The 21,095-nt window shown below is 28.6% G+C and overlaps 1 protein-coding gene across 1 annotated transcript in view; it reads right to left on the bottom strand.

Annotated features, from left to right (window-relative positions):
* Window positions 1-21,095, bottom strand: part of LOC111636839 (transcription initiation factor TFIID subunit 1-like) — an 89,704-nt gene that overhangs the window by 25,455 nt on the left and 43,154 nt on the right. Inside the window, exons 18-28 of the mRNA XM_023382217.1 lie at window positions 15,104-15,277; window positions 10,828-11,018; window positions 9,614-9,728; window positions 9,395-9,536; window positions 9,181-9,311; window positions 9,029-9,109; window positions 8,806-8,955; window positions 6,806-6,928; window positions 5,655-5,733; window positions 5,484-5,580; window positions 4,627-4,750 (exon numbers count right to left, since the gene is read on the bottom strand). Of these exons, the coding sequence (XP_023237985.1) occupies window positions 4,627-4,750; window positions 5,484-5,580; window positions 5,655-5,733; window positions 6,806-6,928; window positions 8,806-8,955; window positions 9,029-9,109; window positions 9,181-9,311; window positions 9,395-9,536; window positions 9,614-9,728; window positions 10,828-11,018; window positions 15,104-15,277 (1,407 nt within the window). The remainder of the gene's footprint in view (window positions 1-4,626; window positions 4,751-5,483; window positions 5,581-5,654; window positions 5,734-6,805; window positions 6,929-8,805; window positions 8,956-9,028; window positions 9,110-9,180; window positions 9,312-9,394; window positions 9,537-9,613; window positions 9,729-10,827; window positions 11,019-15,103; window positions 15,278-21,095) is intronic.

A 21,095-nucleotide genomic window follows, 5' to 3' on the forward strand; every position in this document is an offset into this window, starting at 1 on the left:
CATTTCGTGGTCGTATATAGGATATCGTAGGTTATTCTGCTATTGTTCTGAAGAAGAAGGATCATCAGAAAATAAAAAAGAGGGAATGTGATCTTGGGCCTAGAAAGAGAAAGATTCCATTCCTTTCAATTGAAGAAATTGATTCCTTAGATTGAAAAAGGAGTTTAAAGAACATCATCTATGACAACAACAGAAAAACACTAAACAATAATCTACAAAAATGTATAGAAAATAATGTTCAAAAACATCTAGGAAGAACCTGAAGGCAAGGAAGGTCAAAAGATGATCCAAATTAATGTTAAATTTTTAAAAATAATTACTTTTGATTGTTGAGGTTTATTTGGTATTCTAACATATGAAAAACCCTCTCCACAGCCTGTTGGATCAGCTACTCCTGCTAGTTGCAAAAGGCATTTTCCTTTCATGGCAGATATAAAAGCACGTGTCGTATTCCATGGAGCAGTTTTCACCTAAAACAAGATTATAATTACTATATATTCAGATACAATAAAGCATTATGTATTCAATATAAAAGATATAAACCTCATCATCCATTTTCATTTGCATATCTTCATCATTTTCTTCTTCGGGAGCAAACAGAGATTTTTCACCGTAACCAGCATCCTGATTAAGTTTATGAATTTATGTCTAGACATTGAAATGCATCAGAATTGACCATACAAATGAAAACAAACCTTTAATCTTTGTTCGGCAGCCAGCATTCCGTAATAGGCACAGCACTGTTCAGGTGAAACCATTGCTCTTATTTCTTCTTCGGTCGGAAGTCTGAACTCGGGTTTAAGAACCCACCAATTAGAATCCATTCCTAATTACAATAATATATTAATTAATGAATTATACTTCAAGTTAAATTTTATATATTAGAATATTTATAATTCAAACTCTTACCAGTCCTTTTAAAATCGGCACATAGTTTTAAACGTTTTCGAATACTGCTTTCGGAATGTGATGGGAAAGCTTTCTTTATGTCTTCCATTTTAATACGACGAGGAGTATCTTTGTTTTTCCAGAATAAACGGTAGATAAAAACCTAAAATATTTTGTAACTTAGTAATTTTATATATTTTTCTTTTATTTGTACTCATTCTTATTGCTTATAGAAGTTACCTGAAGAAAATCGCGGATAAAATTATTTGCTTTTTTGGAATTTGGACCTGGAACTTCAAAGAGCGGCAGCTCTTGGCCTATTGTGTATATTGTTTCGATCTCTCGGATGTAGTAACTGAAATATAAACACAACTTTCAGCTGAATGTAACATATTAAATTCATCTAAAATACAATATACATCATCAATTGCAATAGTTAATTAGTTTATAATCAGTGCAATGTTAATGTAATGTAGACATTAAGTTAGCATGTTAGTCTATTATATGTCTTTATAACAAATACGTTAAACTATTTGCATTATGATAATTGTTTTAACCATAGATTAATCTTTTTCAAATCAAAATATCATCATAAATGATCAAATGTGAATAATATCAAATCATTTTTATGACTGATAGTTAGCAATTCTAATTAACTTATAAATAAATGGATATTCAAACATAATTTCTGTCATCATTAACCCCTCCTTCCCATATAAGTGAGTATAACTATTGTGTACTTCTTTATCAAGTTTGTTATATTCTTATGCTTTTTATTAACTAAATAATCCTATATTTATAGGTATAGTATTTCATTCAGTAAGTAAAATATCCAAAGATATAAATTGTACATTTTAACCTTCGAATATTTTACTTACTGAATGAAATACTATACCTATAAATATAGAATTATTTACTTAAAATAAGGAGCATTGTAATCCCCTAAACTGTATAAACTTGTATTAATTTATCCCCTTTCTTGCCTGTGAAAATAAGGGAATAAATATGAGATACAACAGATTTTGTATATTAATTTGAACTGATGCATTCACTGTCCCTGTGGGGAGTGATATCCCTACTGTATGCTGAAAAAATTGAATGTAATACAATGGAAAATACTATTATATTAATAAAAAAAATTAATATACAGAATAATACAAAACCAATGGATAAAATATATTCTTAAAATACTAAATAATAAAAAGCTTTTCCTTAAAAACAAACTTTTATGATGTTCACAAGAAGCATCAGTACATAAACGCGATGCTGCAATGTAGACCATTCCAGGACCTCACGAAGAGTGGGTAATGTTGAATAAGAAACAAACTAACCTCTCCTCTCTCCGTATAAGATTTTCTTCCATCCCTCTCTCCTTAAATACTTATGTAATATTTGAATATCCCCTATATTAAATTACATTTTATAAATAATTTAAAAAGTATATACTAACTGTTGCCTCGTTCGAATGATTAGAAAGTCGGTATCGGGCATTTCGTGGTCGTATATAGGTGCACGAAATAAATTGTTTTCAAATGCTTGAACACTCTGTCCAGGAGCCAAGGAACCAAGAAATGGTGAGGTATGAGCATAAGCAGTTTCTCCATATTTATATTCCGGAGCTCCAATATCTTTTCCTGGTTTCTATAAATAGAAATTTAAATTTCAACAATTTTTGTAGATTTTTTTATGCAACCAATTCTATAGAAAGACATATATACTTGTCTACAAATTACTTAGTTTTTGTATATTACTTGTAGGAAAAGTGATGTAATATATCATCTTAATTATTATTATTTTTGATTAAACTAAGTTTTCTTTTATGTATTTTGAATTGTGTAGAAGAGTAAAAATAATAGCTCCAGGTATAAAAGAAATCTCTTCAGCATCATATGAATATATGCAGACAATTCATTTGTTTCAGTTCAATGTTTACAGTAAAATAAATGAATTAATTTGAGAAAGGGGCACATATAAATCAAAGCAATACATAAATTTTCCAATAACGAGAACAAGAGGCAAATTAGTACTTGATTGCTTACTGTTCTCTCAATTCATTGTATTTCCTTCGGAATTAGCAAAAAGTTGCTGTTGAGAACAAATCACACAGGAACTCTTTCTGAGTGGAATAAGTAGGTTTATTTTCTGTAATTTAATTCTATAAACCCTTTTAAATTATAGAAAACAAACCTACTTTTACTACTCAGAAAGGGTTCCTGTGTGATTTGTTCTCAACAGCAACCTTGCAATAATTCCAAAGGAAATAAAAGAAGCAAATTAAAAATGCTATCTTGACAAATCATGTGGCAAAACATGATGCTGATGACTTTATAAAAAAAGTCAACATCATGCAATCTTAAAAGTGCTACTAAAATGCCTTGTACTCACAAAAACTAACTGTAAAATGAATATATTAATACTATTGTGACTGCATAACCAATAAAATATTTATACAATGCTGGAGAGATGAACCTGAATATATATTGAAGTGATACCCTATATACACATCTATGATAAAATTTATCATATGTAATGTTAGTTTGTAGAAGGTTGACGAAAACTGTTGCTTGTCTAGAAAGTTCTTTCAACTTCTGCAAGGACTGAATCTCCATATACAATAAGTTAACAAGGAGATTTAGGATAATACTCTTTAGTGAGTTTGCACATTCGTATTTTCCATTATAATATACTTCACCATAACCTTATAAACAGTCACAGAGCTTATACGTATAAGCAAAATCTCCCATTAGAAGCTTACATTATAAAATAATGTTATAATGGTAACAAATCAAAGTAATCCTTTGCTTGTAATGAATCTTTTGTTACAATCACATGTAACAAAAGATTCATGTTACTTTTACAAATGTGGCAAGTAAAAAGATGACAATTTTACTAGGATTAAGTTCAAAAAGTTTAAAGAGATCCATGAATTATTTAACAATGTTGCAAAGACATTACAAAAAATGAAAATGAATTGAGGCAGAACATTCATTTCATATTATGTTGAGACATTTCAAGGTAGGAAACACAAACTATATTAAATATGTAACAAGGTAACTAAATGGATAGAAACTGATAAATATTTGTAGTTTTAAATTTAAACTTTGCAGTATGTTAAAAGAGAATAAGCTAAATCAAGTAAAGAAATTTAAGAAATACAACTAACTCTCTTGAGGTCACGGAAAGTGTTCTAGGACTCAACAAAGAATGGAGTGCAAAAAATGCAAGNAAAACTTAAGAAACTAATAAGTAGGTTTAAAATTGATAAATACAAATGTATTCTGACAGTTTATGAATTAATTATCCTTTCTATTTGCAAAATTCCTCAACCTTAACACAAAATAAGAAAAAAAAGTGAGTTTTTAAGAAATTTGCGGGATTTCCCGGGATAAGAAAAATTTCCCAGGTTAAAAAAACAACCGGGATCCCGGAATCCCGTTTGAGAAACCCTAGTATGGAGTACGGATAGTGTTCTAGTCAAATGTGACTAGAATATTGTTCAGACTCCATCATGCTTAACTAGAAGTTAATTTTTAAAATGTTTTAGAAGTTCTTGGTCAGATAATTATAAAAATTTTTATGGAATTAAACAATTTGTACATGTATAGATGGAGAAGAGTCTATAAAGAAAAGTCGACTCTGTTGGTGTTAATTGTATTCCAGAGATTTTGTATTTTGTCTTCAATACTTTAAAATAACTGCACTTAATTTATAACAGTTTACAAGATATCAACACTTTACCTGAGAACTAGTTTTTTTATTTGACAACATATTCTCTATATTTTTTCCCATTTCTTCAATATCTGAATCGTCTTCAGAACTAAACTCTTCATCTGATGACAATATTTCATTCGATGACAAAACTCTGAAAAAATTATTCAAATATTAAATTTTAACAATTTAATATCTACAGAGAGAAAAAACAATATCTGCTGTACATAACACTACAATAGTCTCATTCACCAACATGAAATATTTGCATATAGAAAAATGAAAATGAATTCCTTACAGAAAAATGAATTGGTATAGTTAGAAGATAATATTGCTTATAAAAAATGTAGAAAAGAGTACAAAGCAATGTGACCCATATTTGGACTGCCAAGTCTATTATTACAATAATATAACCATTGTCAGGAATGTGTTAAGTAATGCCCTGGGGATGCAAGGACAAAGATGGGGTATATTCGTGCCTCATTTTTGTCTCAGCCTAACTCATTTTTACAGCAGGCCATTTCAGTAGAACTCAGAAGCTCCCTGACACACAATACATTATTCTAATTTCAACTATACAACCATGGCAAACTTGGAAGTATCTGCATCAAGATAAAGGAAAATAGTTCGTTTTTGTTTTTTCTTGTGTCATTTATTTATTTTAGCATATTTGTTTCTATTACTGATCCACTACACGTAATCTAGTTGCATTGAATGTATACTTTCCATTATATTAACATTGTTTACTACAAATACTATGAAGTTAAATTCCTGATTAAATATTTTTCTCTAATTTTTGTTTACATTCTTTACATAGTTTATATTCTGTAAACAATGATTAAAGTTGAATTTTATTACAAATTATTTAAATATTATCTGATTTATACCTGTTTTGTAATTCAAATATCCTTTGACACTCTTCTTTATATCTTTCCTGATGCTCGGCAATACTAAATCTATTTCCTCTAGCAAATTTACTCATTGCTGAAACATCATCATCATCAAAATTTAATATCAAATTACTTTTACTTAAAAATAACTATAAATACCAAACGTACCTTCTTCTCCAGCTTTTGCCTGTTCCGTCGACAAAGTCCTTACAACATCGATAACTTCCCAACGCGAGAGCTTTTTAATCTGATTAGAAAGAATAAGAATTATAAAATATTTATTCATGGTTCATTTATATTTTAATAAATTTATTAATTTAAGCTTACAGAGGGTCATAAAAAATTTTTATCAGATAAATAAAATAAGAAATTATCTAATCAAAATATAAGAAAAATGTAAGTTGTGCTCATAGAAATTTAAATATTGCAGTGTCTACTTTCTTTAAACAAAGAAAATCTGCATTAGCTGATGTATAAAATATTTCTAATTAATTAATTTTAAATTGATGATGATTCAAAATAAGCATATTAAAATAAAAGATATGTTTCTGTTTAAACACAAAGATATTAGAAAAGACAGGACACCATTTTGTACATAAATTCAGATTTAAGTTACTACACAATGAATACTGACATAGCTGATCAAAGTAAGCATCGTAAGACAAGTTTTTTTAATGAGGATTATATTTTAATTCTTATTCTAGTTCTAACAAAATCATTAATTGTAACACTTTATCTTTAAAATATGAGAAAAGTTTGCATGGAAATTGCAGAAATATCATAATAATTATTATAAATATAGCTTATGTAAAAACTGTACGAAGAAGTATAAATTCACAGTCAAACAATTAATTACTCAAAATAATTAAGAAGAGTAATACATATTTTAAATGTGTATTATATTATACTAGTTTTAGTTTATTTTTCTCAGTATCTACCCTTCTATTGATGTTACATGTCTCTGTTCTCTGAATACAAAATACAGGATATCTAGAATAGCATTTCTCAATCTTTTTCTTCATGCAACCCAATATATTTGTTTGTAATGATTCTGCAACCCAACTGTTTACAATATAAATTTTTAAAAAGCCTGGTAAACTGGAGTAACTGTATATTATATAACAAAATAAAATTAAGCATTATCCATTAAAATTTTAACACAACCCAATATTGGGTCACACTCATAGTTTGAGAAATGCTACTCAAGAGGTTATTAAAGTTATTTAATTCTTAAATTAAGATTCATTAATTGTTCATATTTTAAGTTTTATTTTTTTTAAAATCCTAATAAAAATTATTTTAAGTTCTGAAATAATTACCTCATCTTCGGGAACTCCAAATTTCCTTAATAACTGTTTTGCATTGCTTAAGGATAATCGGCGCAAATCTGCATCTGTACCTGTGACAGTTTTCTTTGCAGGAGGTTGACTGCTTCCTTCTTCCTACAGAAAGAAAATTTTAATAATTAAATACATCTGTATTAATTTATACTCTGTAATCTGTATTATTTTAATCTTAATAATAATAATGAAATAGCATGAGGGTAATTAAAATTAATTTAAAAATAGAGCAAACATCACATGTAGTTCCTCAGTAATTACTAAAATTTACTAGACAAATTTCAGCATTTAGCTATTATATATTATTCAGGAGTTTATTTAATCTATTTCAAATAAACATTTGAGGGTGAGCTACTCTTTTAAATTTGGCAAGAACTTATGTACTGTACATGTTGGTGTATGTACAGTGGTACCTCATACTTCAAATGACTAATTTCACATGCTAAATTCGACAAAAATTCACTTTAGAGTTCAAACTTTGAAGAGTCATTATTTTATGCACTCAAAGCATAAAATAAGTTCCTGAATCAAGAATACAATCTCAAATTAGCAATAATGTGATAAATTTCACATTTAAATCACAGTTTTTAAGTTAAGTAACAACAGCTGTTAAAAATACTCAAAAATTTTCTGTTCAACTCAAATATAACCTTTACTTATTAATCATGAAATATGAAAACTGTGTGGAAGCAATGAAATCTAACAAGAGAAAGGATGTAATATCAACAATTTAGACGAAAAAGAAACTTAAATCTTCTTACTTCAAATCAAATAACCAGAGCAAAAAAATGTTTCTTTAGAGCTAATGTTTTCGTTTTAGTGCCTCTTCTTGGCTCTTCTTCAGGCATTTACTTAAATCTATTGCAAGCTGGTCTTAAACTTCTTTAGAACGCATTCAATTTCGTATTCCAAAAGCGCACACATTCCAATTTATTCAAACATTGTATGCTACTATAAGATTCGAAATGTGAACTGCTTTTTAATTTAAAACATTATAAACCTAAATAAAATTAAATATTATTGTCCATTAGGACTTGCCTTGCCGTAGAAAGCGACATTTCCTCCTTAAAATTAATGCAGGTGGATTTGTATCCCGCCTTAAATATTTCCATTGCCTCCAATAGTTTGAGGTGATCCTGATGCGGGGTGGTGAAAAAGAAACTTATCACAAAGCATTAAAGCAGTACACAGGTGATGAATCATGCGGCCATGTTTAATATGTCGAAGTCGACTGCATGCAGCCAGTTAATGCAACTTTCATTTTATTATACAGTATTTACACATTCTATTTACTGTTTTCATGTTTTAATTTATTATTAGAGCATTTAATTGTGTTATTTTTACCTTAAATTATATGAATTTGCTGTAAGTTTATTGAAATGGGTACCATTTAAGGTTTGGGAATGGATTAATTCACTTTCCATTGTTTCTAATGGGAAAATTTGCCTCGTATTTTGAAAGATTCAGGTTCAAACATACTTCTCAAATGAATCAAATTTGAAATACTAGGAACCACTGTATATTGCTATACTCAAAATATCACGTTTTATATTTCTAATATAAAATAGATGAAATAAAAAAAAAAACTCTTAATATGGACTAATTCTGTTTCTCTACAATCAAAGTAAACAATATTCTTACAAAATAAAAGAATATATTATATAAAAAAATATAAAATTAATATCGTAGGTTATTCTGCTATTGTTCTGAAGAAGAAGGATCATCAGAAAATAAAAAAGAGGGAATGTGATCTTGGGCCTAGAAAGAGAAAGATTCCATTCCTTTCAATTGAAGAAATTGATTCCTTAGATTGAAAAAGGAGTTTAAAGAACATCATCTATGACAACAACAGAAAAACACTAAACAATAATCTACAAAAATGTATAGAAAATAATGTTCAAAAACATCTAGGAAGAACCTGAAGGCAAGGAAGGTCAAAAGATGATCCAAATTAATGTTAAATTTTTAAAAATAATTACTTTTGATTGTTGAGGTTTATTTGGTATTCTAACATATGAAAAACCCTCTCCACAGCCTGTTGGATCAGCTACTCCTGCTAGTTGCAAAAGGCATTTTCCTTTCATGGCAGATATAAAAGCACGTGTCGTATTCCATGGAGCAGTTTTCACCTAAAACAAGATTATAATTACTATATATTCAGATACAATAAAGCATTATGTATTCAATATAAAAGATATAAACCTCATCATCCATTTTCATTTGCATATCTTCATCATTTTCTTCTTCGGGAGCAAACAGAGATTTTTCACCGTAACCAGCATCCTGATTAAGTTTATGAATTTATGTCTAGACATTGAAATGCATCAGAATTGACCATACAAATGAAAACAAACCTTTAATCTTTGTTCGGCAGCCAGCATTCCGTAATAGGCACAGCACTGTTCAGGTGAAACCATTGCTCTTATTTCTTCTTCGGTCGGAAGTCTGAACTCGGGTTTAAGAACCCACCAATTAGAATCCATTCCTAATTACAATAATATATTAATTAATGAATTATACTTCAAGTTAAATTTTATATATTAGAATATTTATAATTCAAACTCTTACCAGTCCTTTTAAAATCGGCGCATAGTTTTAAACGTTTTCGAATACTGCTTTCGGAATGTGATGGGAAAGCTTTCTTTATGTCTTCCATTTTAATACGACGAGGAGTATCTTTGTTTTTCCAGAATAAACGGTAGATAAAAACCTAAAATATTTTGTAACTTAGTAATTTTATATATTTTTCTTTTATTTGTACTCATTCTTATTGCTTATAGAAGTTACCTGAAGAAAATCGCGGATAAAATTATTTGCTTTTTTGGAATTTGGACCTGGAACTTCAAAGAGCGGCAGCTCTTGGCCTATTGTGTATATTGTTTCGATCTCTCGGATGTAGTAACTGAAATATAAACACAACTTTCAGCTGAATGTGACATATTAAATTCACCTAAAATACAATATACACACATCAATTGCAATAATTAATTAATTTATAATCAGTGCAATGTTAATGTAATGTAGACATTAAGTTAGCATGTTAGTCTATTATATGTCTTTATAACAAATACATTAAACTATCTGCATTATGATAATTGTTTTAACCATAGATTAATCTTTTTCAAATCAAAATATCATCATAAATGATCAAATGTGAATAATATCAAATCATTTTTATGACTGATAGTTAGCAATTCTAATTAACTTATAAATAAATGGATATTCAAACATAATTTCTGTCATCATTAACCCCTCCTTCCCATATAAGTGAGTATAACTATTGTGTACTTCTTTATCATAAGTTTGTTATATTCTTATGCTTTTTATTAACTAAATAATCCTATATTTATAGGTATAGTATTTCATTCAGTAAGTAAAATATCCAAAGATATAAATTGTACATTTTAACCTTTGAATATTTTACTTACTGAATGAAATACTATACCTATAAATATAGGATTATTTACTTAAAAAGCAGGAGCATTGTAATCCCCTAAACTGTATAAACTTGTATTAATTTATCCCCTTTCTTGCCTCTGAAAATAAGAGAATAAATATGAGATACAACAGATTTTGTATATTAATTTGAACTGATGCATTCACTGTCTCTATGGGGAGTGATATCCCTACTGTATGCTGAAAAAATTGAATGTAATACAATGGAAAATACTATTATATTAATAAAAAAAATTAATATACAGAATAATACAAAACCAATGGATAAAATATATTCTTAAAATACTAAATAATAAAAAGCTTTTCCTTAAAAACAAACTTTTATGATGTTCACATGAAGCATCAGTACATAAACGCGATGCTGCAATGTAGACCATTCCAGGACCTCACGAAGAGTGGGTAATGTTGAATAAGAAACAAACTAACCTCTCCTCTCTCCGTATAAGATTTTCTTCCATCCCTCTCTCCTTAAATACTTATGTAATATTTGAATATCCCCTATATTAAATTACATTTTATAAATAATTTAAAAAGTATATACTAACTGTTGCCTCGTTCGAATGATTAGAAAGTCGGTATCGGGCATTTCGTGGTCGTATATAGGTGCACGAAATAAATTGTTTTCAAATGCTTGAACACTCTGTCCAGGAGCCAAGGAACCAAGAAATGGTGAGGTATGAGCATAAGCAGTTTCTCCATATTTATATTCCGGAGCTCCAATATCTTTTCCTGGTTTCTATAAATAGAAATTTAAATTTCAACAATTTTTGTAGATTTTTTTATGCAACCAATTCTATAGAAAGACATATATACTTGTCTACAAATTACTTAGTTTTTGTATATTACTTGTAGGAAAAGTGATGTAATATATCATCTTAATTATTATTATTTTTGATTAAACTAAGTTTTCTTTTATGTACAAGGTCTGTTCAAAAAGTATCGGACCTTTTTCTTTTCCGCGTAAACCAATGATGCGCGACAGGCCTCTTTCGGTGGAGTTGTAGAGGGGACAGTCATGCACAGCCCTGAATTTTTTCCCGCCTGCAGGAAGCGTCAGTCGTTGGCAATTGGCCTATGAGTGAGGTCATGTAGTGCGCTCTCGTCGGATTTCACTAAGCTGGAAAATGACTGAACAACGTGAGCAGCGATATTACATCAAATTTTGCCAAAAACCTTGGCGATACCCGGCATAAAAAATTTGCAAGATTCAGCAGGCTTTCGGGGACGATCCTCGAGGCCAAAAAAAGCGCGGCAGGTCCGCAGCAATATCAAAGGTCATGTTGACAGTTTTTTCGACTCTCGTGGGGTGGTGTGTCGTGAGTACGCACCACAAGGCCAAACCATCGCAAAGGAGTACTACCAGGAGGTCCTTCGTCGTCTTTCCGATACAGTGCGACGCAAACGATCGGATCTGTGGTCGATCAAAACTTGGCAGCTCCATCGTGATAATGCATCCGCCCATTCTGCGCATCTGATTCAGGCTTTCATCGCCAAACATTACACTCCTGTGGTTCGTCACACTCCATACTCTCCCCACATGGCTCCGTGTGACCTTTGGCTATTTCCCAAGCTGAAAATGCCGCTAAAAGGAACCCGAATTTAGTCGAGAGAAGACATCGTGCAAAATCCAACGAACCGGCTGATGGCCATTCCAAAAGATGCGTTCCAGCAGTGTTTCCAGCAATGACAGGAATGCTGGGAGAAGTGTATACATTACCAAGGAGACTACTTTGAAGGGGATTAGGGTTTTGTACCTCAAAGTCAATAAATTTATTTTTACCGACCAAAGGTCCAATACTTTTTGAACAGACCTTGTATTTTGAAATGTGTAGAAGAGTAAAAATAATAGCTCCAGGTATAAAAGAAATCTCTTCAGCATCATATGAATATATGCAGACAATTCATTTGTTTCAGTTCAATGTTTACAGTAAAATAAATGAATTAATTTGAGAAAGGGGCACATATAAATCACAGCAATACATAAATTTTCCAATAACGAGAACAAGAGGCAAATTAGTATTTGATTGCTTACTGTTCTCTCAATTCGTTGTATTTCCTTCGGAGTTAGCAAAAAGTTGCTGTAGAGAACAAATCACACAGGAACTCTTTCTGAGTAGAATAAGTAGGTTTATTTTCTGTAGGTTCTGTAGGTTTAGAATTAAATTACAGAAAATAAACCTACTTATATATTAAATAAGTATATTAAATATTAAGAAAATATTAAATAAATTTTCTGTAATTTAATTTTAAAAGGGTTTACCCTTTTAAATTATAGAATATAAACCTACTTTTTCCACTCAGAAAGAGTTCCTGTGTGATTTGTTCTCAACAGCAACCTTGCAATAATTCCAAAGGAAATAAAAGAAGCAAATTAAAAATGCTATCTTGACAAATCATGTGGCAAAACATGATGCTGATGACTTTATAAAAAAAGTCAACATCATGCAATCTTAAAAGTGCTACTAAAATGCCTTGTACTCACAAAAACTAACTGTAAAATGAATATATTAATACTATTGTGACTGCATAACCAATAAAATATTTATACAATGCTGGAGAGATGAACCTGAATATATATTGAAGTGATACCCTATATACACATCTATGATAAAATTTATCATATGTAATGTTAGTTTGTAGAAGGTTGACGAAAACTGTTGCTTGTCTAGAAAGTTCTTTCAACTTCTGCAAGGACTGAATCTCCATATACAATAAGTTAACAAGGAGATTTAGGATAATACTCTTTAGTGAGTTTGTGCATTGGTATTTTCCATTATAATATACTTCACCATAACCTTATAAACAGTCACAGAGCTTATACGTATAAGCAAAATCTCCCATTAGAAGCTTACATTATAAAATAATGTTATAATGGTAACAAATCAAAGTAATCCTTTGCTTGTAATGAATCTTTTGTTACAATCACATGTAACAAAAGATTCATGTTACTTTTACAAATGTGGCAAGTAAAAAGATGACAATTTTACTAGGATTAAGTTCAAAAAGTTTAAAGAGATCCATGAATTATTTAACAATGTTGCAAAGACATTACAAAAAATGAAAATGAATTGAGGCAGAACATTCATTTCATATTATGTTGAGACATAATATGAAATGAAAAGGTAAGAAACACAAACTATATTAAATATGTAACAAGGTAACTAAATGAATAGAAACTGATAAATATTTATAGTTTTAGATTTAAACTTTGCAGTATGTTAAAAGAGAATAAGCTAAATCAAGTAAAGAAATTTAAGAAATACAACTCTCTTGAGGTCACGGAAAGTGTTCTAGGACTCAACAAAGAATGGAGTGCAAAAAATGCAAGATCTCATGACTGCATGGCCAAATCATGAACAATTGGTGATTTATATACTAAATAATTTCTCATTAACTGTTGGATCAAAGATAATCATGGCTTGAATGGCATTCACATTTAATTATTACAATATTTCTTACAATAATTTCATTTTGTTTCATTGCTTACTTCCTTTGATGTAGACATTGTTTTCAAAATAAGTATAATGAGTTACATGCAAACACCATGATGTTTAAAGTTACATATTACACTGGTTATAAACTTGTAAGCATAATTTTTGATGCACAAACTGGCTCTTATAAAGATAATACACAATTTACAAGGACTACATTCCACTGATATCTACTAAAGATGGGTTAATTTAAGTTCCAAATGCATATATTAAGAATAGAATAACATAAAAATTTATAAGGAGTGTGAATTTGAAACTTAAATTAACTCATCTTCAATAGATATGATAGACTTTATAAAATATATATATTGTCTTTATAAAAGAAAATAGTCTCTTTATAAGATAAAGAATCTTATCCTGTATATCCCTAGCAGAATTTATACTAGTAACAGAAGAATTTATAATTTAATGGGAATTTAAATTTTTAATGGTATCCCATTAAAAAGATATTTTTTGCAAGTCCTTCATGCCAGTCCGTAATGTGAAAGACTGAATAGTGTGGAACTGAATATTCCATACTATTCAAGTCATTTCATGAATATTTCTGAGGATTCAAACTTCTGAGACTATTAAAATCAAAATTTTATACATGTAATATAAGATTTTATTCAAATAAATTTTGTGTAGATTCATTTGTTTTAGAATATTAAAGATTAAACATTAGCACTGAGGTAATAATATAAATAAATACCAAGTAGGGTAACAAGTAAAAATATAACAAAACTGTACTGATTGAAGGAGTCAAAATTTTATTGGACTGAGCATTTTTCAGATCATTAGAACATGAATTGAAAATTCTAAACACCTGTTAAAGTTCTATTGAACATCTGAACCAGAATAATTCCATTCTTGTGTAGAGCTGTTCTTGCATTCAAACTTTCTCTCAAATGTTCAACAGAACTTTGACATACAAAATTTCCAATTAGTGTTCAAGGGATAATACAGTAAAATAACATACAATTAAAAAAAGTAATATCTTTTTTCAATAATTAAAATTATTTAATTTAATTACTTAAATGTTTTTGCTTCATTTGACAAATCATCTTCTAGTTACATAAAAATTCACATATAGACTCCAATGTATAAATTGAATTATCAAACTTTGAATTTTGTAAATTGAATTCTAAATGTAAATTCATATATAATCTGAAAATGACCTGCCAAATAGTTTTTCAAAATATTTATTTGAATAAATAATTCTGCTAGAAAGATATTATTTTCTTTCATGGGAAGTAATAATAAAAAGTTGTAAAATACTTTAAAAAATAAGTGAAAATCAGTTTAACATCATGTTTTTAATTTCTTATTTAACAAATAAGTATAAATTTACCCTCTTATAATAATTTTTTATCTTTGTAGCCATGCCAACTTGCATAACTAAAGGAGGGTGCTCTTCAGAATACTCTGCAAGAATAATTTCGCCATCTCTTCCTGTCAGATCTTCTGGAGTTCTCATGAAAAACATCTCTCCACCTCCTGATGCCTGTCTTTCTTGTTCCCGCAACTGTCGTAATTACATTTTAATTTATAAATTTCATCACAAAATTAATTATTTAATTAATAATTATTCAAATTTTGTTTTTTTACAATAAATACAAAATTATTGTTAAATCGTAGTTACCTTAGCTTTCCTTCTAATGTGTTTAAGCAGAGGAATTACTCCATGAGTGCCTGGCTGAGACATTGGACCGTGCGAATATCTTTTTAGCATTGGACGATGAAAACTTCGAAGCTTTAATGGACCCATGTGCGTCGGGAAGAAGGGAGCACGAAGTTCAATAGCGGGAATTGAATGCTAAATAACATATTAGTAAAGTTAATTTTTTGAAGTAACAGAATAATTATATTAATAATAATCATTTTAAATAAACAAAATGATATGGGAATTACATTATCTTAGTCATTTTTTTTCAATTTTAAGTTCAACATGGTATAACAATGGATACAGTACAAAGAGTCCTTGACTTTTGCATGTAATGTGTTTCTAAAAAATTGTATGAAAGTCAAACAATAGAGTAGCATATTGTATTCCATTTCCCAGACTATTAATAAAATCTCTTATTAAAACAACTGTGTAAATATCAGGTTAAGGTAGAAAAGTTTTACTTTTTACAGTAAATATATTACAAGGCGTAAAACATTATAATCATAGATTAAACAGACAATAAAAATAAAAACGAAACTGGCAGAAAGAGCTGCTACACAATAGCACAACATTTTCTTTGGCAGCTAAAAGTGTACAAAAGCATGAATTTGTATTAGAAGTGACAGGGATATCAAAGTGTTATGTACGAAAAAGTTTATATGAAAGTCAAGGACTTCCTATAATCCTTAAATATAAGATTCACATTGTAATGTTTATGCAACCAGAATAACATCCAGACATCATTCAATGTTAAAAGAAACTTCCCAGTTTGACAAAGTAAGAGTGGTCATTATTTCATCATATCTATTCATCCTGTTATCATCTGTAGTCTTTTATCATTTAAAATATCTCAAGAAAGATTACATTATTATGTAGCATTGAAACATAAACATATGTATACAGAAGACCACTGTAAATGCTGTGATGTATATATAGTTTATTCAATTATTTTAGCATTTTAATCAAAAATAAAAATTGTAGGTAATTTTGTTGATAAATTTATGCTACTGAAGCTTATAAAAATTTTCATGTCCCTTAAATTTTGAATTAATAGTGTTAGAATCAAATAAATACAGTACAATATATTGTAGATTAATATAACTCATTTTGGAATATTAATACCACTGTTTATATTCTACTCATTACATTTTAACCTTTCTTTTTGTTTACATTAACGATTCAGTACTCCTCCAGCAAGTTGTAAAACAACATAAAATATAAGTTTATTAATAAATCTTAAAGGTTTGCGCATACCAGGAAGGAGTATCTTGTAAATATAAACTATATAATTCATTAAAAAGTTAATATTTTATTCTCACCTGTATTAAATTACCTCCAACGTTTGGTTTTAATGCACTGTCTTGAGTCATTTTTGGATTATAATATTCATCATTTGATATATTGAACTGATCCTTTTCAACAGTTTGAGGCGGAGGCTTAAATAAAAAGTTTTTGATGAATTATTTAAATATATTAATTATGGATTAAAATATAAAATGTTACCTTAGGAACAATTGCTGAAATTCTTGTAAATAATCTAACATAATCCATTATTTAAATATATTAATTTTAGATTAAAATATAAAATGTTACCTTAGGAACAATTGCTGAAATTCTTGTAAATAATCTAACATAATCCATTATTCTCTTAATGGGTATATGCAATAAATAAATCAAGATATCAAGAATGCTTTTTTGCTCTAATCCAATATCTCCAAGGATATTATGTGCAATACTTGTCACAGATGGACTAAAAGTTTTTAAAAATTAATGTTATAAAGTTATATTTATAATTACATTTTACAATGATTTTTAAAATGCTCATCATTACCCAACATGTTTTCCATATGCAGTTAGTGCATTAACAGCAATAACATCACTGAGAGATTTGATGTAATTTAAATATAAATTCAACCATTCTTCTTCATTTTCTAATATATAAATAGAATCAAAATGACATTGTCCCTGAACAAGAAGTGTTAAATCATTTGCATTCAATGAAACCATATCTATCATTTCAGCAAATTGGCCAATTAAGGATTTAACAGAATCAGCAAATATTGGAGAAATATCAAGTAAATGTTGACCTGATAAAACATTAATATCTATTATTAGATTATTATTGTTTTTAATTTTTAGATTATAAAATTATTAAAGTAAATAGTTTTTCTAACTTTTATCATCTTTCAACATCGGTGTGAATACTTTTGATAGAATAATCTGTAATTGATTATAATATCTTCTTTCTGTTGCAGCAAATTCATGTAGAACAGGCATTTCACCAATGCCTTGCTGATCAACAACACATCCTGCATAAGGTCCACCAGCAAATATCCTTGTAACTAAACCACTCTAAAATAATTAATAATATTAACATTTATATTGATAGTGAAGGAAAAACAAAATATTATACAGTATATTTATACCTTTTTTAAAATATTGAGTTGAATAAGACCTCTTCTCTTCAAACATGAGCAACTTTCTGAATTATTTGCACTGAAAAGTTATGCATTAATAAACATTCTAATCAAACAAGACAAAATAAGGTCACTATTAATGAATCAGCAGATAAATTTATATATAATATTTTTGTTTAATAATAATTCAATTGTAAACATATTTATAAGATTTTCTTCAAAGATTAATTATCACTACACATATATGTGCATATATATAAAGTTTTCAAGTTTAAAATTTTTTATATAAAATGTTTTTTATAATAATTATTATGCTCCAGTAAACACTATAACAGCTGACAATTCTACCCAAAAACTTTCCATAAATAAATCATATTTAGAGTAATAACACATTAAATCATAATATAATAAATATATAGCTAGAGGTTGTTGTAAACTTAGTTACCTGTCATGACTACCACAATAGAAAAGGGCTATATGAGTTGTCTTGATATCTGTCAGTAATAAAGTGTGATTGGCACCAGCTGCTATATCCCATACCAGATGCTGAGATAGCTGTTAATTAAAACAGTAAAATGTTATCATTTTATTACTAGATTACTCATAATAAAATAAACTTACTTCAATACTTTTAGGTGATAACACTGATTTTGAACTTAAACTATGTCCAAGCTGCATACTATCATTTTTTCCCCAAGTGTAAACTTTGCAGTCTGCTGTAAGAGCAACAGAATGTTCACTTCCAGCTATAACACGAACAATACCTTGTCCAGAAAGAGATTTGATGCAACTAGGTTGAAATCTATATATAATTTTTAAGTTGAAATAAGTATTACATAAAATAATAGTTACAAATTAATTGACTTAGTGGTATGTGATTTTAGCATGACATGAAAATATTCAGTAAAATGAAGTGTCATATATTGTTCTCTAATCAGTAATCTAAACTGTTAAATGTTAGGATGACAAAAATAATGAAAATGGTCAATGAATATTTTTGAATATTTATTAAAAAGTTCATTAAACTGTATGTTCAGTACATTAAAGATTTTAGTTAANCTAAATAATCCTATATTTATAGGTATAGTATTTCATTCAGTAAGTAAAATATCCAAAGATATAAATTGTACATTTTAACCTTCGAATATTTTACTTACTGAATGAAATACTATACCTATAAATATAGAATTATTTACTTAAAATAAGGAGCATTGTAATCCCCTAAACTGTATAAACTTGTATTAATTTATCCCCTTTCTTGCCTGTGAAAATAAGGGAATAAATATGAGATACAACAGATTTTGTATATTAATTTGAACTGATGCATTCACTGTCCCTGTGGGGAGTGATATCCCTACTGTATGCTGAAAAAATTGCATGTAATACAATGGAAAATACTATTATATTAATAAAAAAAATTTATATACAGAATAATACAAAACCAATGGATAAAATATATTCTTAAAATACTAAATAATAAAAAGCTTTTCCTTAAAAACAAACTTTTATGATGTTCACATGAAGCATCAGTACATAAATGCGATGCTGCAATGTAGACCATTCCAGGACCTCACGAAGAGTGGGTAATAATTAACAGGGTAATAATTGAATAAGAAACAAACTAACCTCTCCTCTCTCCGTATAAGATTTTCTTCCATCCCTCTCTCCTTAAATACTTATGTAATATTTGAATATCCCCTATATTAAATTACATTTTATAAATAATTTAAAAAGTATATACTAACTGTTGCCTCGTTCGAATGATTAGAAAGTCGGTATCGGGCATTTCGTGGTCGTATATAGGTGCACGAAATAAATTGTTTTCAAATGCTTGAACACTCTGTCCAGGAGCCAAGGAACCAAGAAATGGTGAGGTATGAGCATAAGCAGTTTCTCCATATTTATATTCCGGAGCTCCAATATCTTTTCCTGGTTTCTATAAATAGAAATTTAAATTTCAACAATTTTTGTAGATTTTTTTATGCAACCAATTCTATAGAAAGACATATATACTTGTCTACAAATTACTTAGTTTTTGTATATTACTTGTAGGAAAAGTGATGTAATATATCATCTTAATTATTATTATTTTTGATTAAACTAAGTTTTCTTTTATGTATTTTGAATTGTGTAGAAGAGTAAAAATAATAGCTCCAGGTATAAAAGAAATCTCTTCAGCATCATATGAATATATGCAGACAATTCATTTGTTTCAGTTCAATGTTTACAGTAAAATAAATGAATTAATTTGAGAAAGGGGCACATATAAATCAAAGCAATACATAAATTTTCCAATAACGAGAACAAGAGGCAAATTAGTACTTGATTGCTTACTGTTCTCTCAATTCATTGTATTTCCTTCGGAATTAGCAAAAAGTTGCTGTTGAGAACAAATCACACAGGAACTCTTTCTGAGTGGAATAAGTAGGTTTATTTTCTGTAATTTAATTCTATAAACCCTTTTAAATTATAGAAAACAAACCTACTTTTACTACTCAGAAAGGGTTCCTGTGTGATTTGTTCTCAACAGCAACCTTGCAATAATTCCAAAGGAAATAAAAGAGGCAAATTAAAAATGCTATATTGACAAATCATGTGGAAAAACATGATGCTGATGACTATATAAAAAAAGTCAACATCATGCAATCTTAAAAGTGCTACTAAAATGCCTTGTACTCACAAACATTAACTGTAAAGTGAATATATTAATACTATTGTGACTGCATAACCAATAAAATATTTATACAATGCTGGAGAGATGAACCTGAATAAATATTGAAGTGATACCCTATATACACATCTATGATAAAATTTATCATATGTAATGTTAGTTTGTAGAAGGTTGACGAAAACTGTTGCTTGTCTAGAAAGTTCTTTCAACTTCTGCAAGGACTGAATCTCCATATACAATAAGTTAACAAGGAGATTTAGGATAATACTCTTTAGTGAGTTTGTGCATTGGTATTTTCCATTATAATATACTTCACCATAACCTTATAAACAGTCACAGAGCTTATACGTATAAGCAAAATCTCCCATTAGAAGCTTACATTATAAAATAATGTTATAATGGTAACAAATCAAAGTAATCCTTTGCTTGTAATGAATCTTTTGTTACAATCACATGTAACAAAAGATTCATGTTACTTTTACAAATGTGGCAAGTAAAAAGATGACAATTTTACTAGGATTAAGTTCAAAAAGTTTAAAGAGATCCATGAATTATTTAACAATGTTGCAAAGACATTACAAAAAATGAA

This window comes from Centruroides sculpturatus, unplaced genomic scaffold, assembly GCF_000671375.1.
Source record: "Centruroides sculpturatus isolate CEXI.00-Female unplaced genomic scaffold, Cexi_2.0 scaffold1100, whole genome shotgun sequence".
Lineage (NCBI taxonomy): Eukaryota > Metazoa > Arthropoda > Arachnida > Scorpiones > Buthidae > Centruroides > Centruroides sculpturatus.